Below are 1,649 nucleotides of genomic sequence, written 5' to 3' on the forward strand. Positions count from 1 at the left end.
TGTCTCTGACCTGTCTCTGTCTCTGACTTGTCTCTGTCTCTGACCTGTCTCTCCCTGTCTCTGTCTCTGACCTGTCTCTGACCTGTCTCTGACCTGTCTCTGTCTCTGACCTGTCTCTGATCTGTCTCTGTCTCTGACCTGTCTCTGACCTGTCTCTGTCTCTGACCTGTCTCTGACCTGTCTCTGACCTGTCTCTGTCTCTGACCTGTCTCTCTCTGTCTCTGTCTCTGACCTGTCTCTGTCTCTGACCTGTCTCTGTCTCTGACCTACAGTCCATCTGGGAGCAGGAGCGTGTCCCCATCTGGATCAAGCCCTATAAGATCCTGGTCCTGTCAGCAGACAGTGGGATGATAGAGCCTGTGATGAACGCTGTGTCTCTGCACCAGGTGAAGAAGCAGAGCCAGCTGTCCCTGCTGGACTACTTCCTGCAGGAGCACGGTGCTCCCACCACCGAGGCCTTCCTGTCCGCACAGAGGAACTTTGTCCAGAGCTGCGCCGGCTACAGCCTCATCTGCTACCTGCTGCAGGTCAAAGACAGGTGAGACACGAGTGACAGGGGAGACATGAGTGACAGGTGAGACATGAGTGACAGGTGAGACACGAGTGACAGGTGAGACATGAGCAACAGGTGAGACACGAGTGACAGGGGAGACACGAGTGACAGGTGAGACACGAGTGACAGGTGAGACACGAGTGACAGGTGAGACATGTGAGACATGAGTGACAGGGGAGACAGGTGAGACACGAGTGACAGGTGAGACACGAGTGACAGGTGAGACAGGAGTTACAGGTGAGACACGAGTGACAGGTGAGACACGAGTGACAGGTGAGACAGGAGTTACAGGTGAGACACTTGGTGCACAGGTAGAGAACAGGCAGGTTACCTGTGTCCTCTGTCCTCTCAGGCACAATGGAAACATCCTGCTGGACGCTGAGGGACACATCATCCACATTGACTTTGGCTTCATCCTGTCCAGTTCTCCCAGAAACCTGGGCTTCGAGACCTCCGCCTTCAAGCTCACCGCAGAGTTCGTGGAGGTATGTCTCAGGTGGTCCCATGTGATCCCAGGTGTCCTCTGATCCTCAGTCAGGTGGTCCCAGGTGTCATTTGAGAGCAAACAAATATATCTTTATTATTTGTTTTGTTCTGTGAGACTCTGGTTAAATTAAAAACAAAAATAAATCACATCCAAATGCTTCTGAGCTGGTGGAATAAACCCTCCATCTTGTCTGACAGGTGATAATAAACCCTCCATCTTGTCTGACAGGTGATAATAAACCATCTTGTCTGACAGGTGATAATAAACCCTCCATCTTGTCTGACAGGTGATAATAAACCCTCCATCTTGTCTGACAGGTGATGGGAGGTCCAGACGGTGACATGTTTAACTACTACAAGATGCTGATGCTTCAGGGTCTGATAGCAGCCAGGAAGCACATGGACCGGGTTCTGCAGATTGTGGAGATCATGCAGCAGGGTGAGCTGTCAGGACCACTCAGAGACCCTGTGTTCCCCCCTCAGGTGTGACCCAGTCTCTCTCTGTGCCCCTCCAGGCTCCCAGCTGCCCTGTTTCCACGGCTCCAGCACCATGCGAGGACTGAAGGAGCGCTTCCACATGAGCCTGACTGAGGAGCAGCTGCAGCTGCTC

At 52.8% G+C, this 1,649-nt stretch overlaps 1 protein-coding gene across 1 annotated transcript in view; it reads left to right on the forward strand.

Moving 5' to 3' along the window:
* The window catches only part of pi4kb (phosphatidylinositol 4-kinase, catalytic, beta), a gene marked incomplete at its 3' end in the record, with an annotated part of 25,517 nt that extends 23,868 nt beyond the window's left edge, over positions 1-1,649 (forward strand). Inside the window, 4 exon segments of the mRNA XM_014028544.1 lie at positions 273-538; positions 906-1,038; positions 1,358-1,478; positions 1,555-1,649. Of these exon segments, the coding sequence (XP_013883998.1) occupies positions 273-538; positions 906-1,038; positions 1,358-1,478; positions 1,555-1,649 (615 nt within the window).

Source organism: Austrofundulus limnaeus, unplaced genomic scaffold, assembly GCF_001266775.1.
Source record: "Austrofundulus limnaeus strain Quisiro unplaced genomic scaffold, Austrofundulus_limnaeus-1.0 Scaffold778, whole genome shotgun sequence".
NCBI classification, from domain to species: Eukaryota; Metazoa; Chordata; class Actinopteri; order Cyprinodontiformes; family Rivulidae; genus Austrofundulus; species Austrofundulus limnaeus.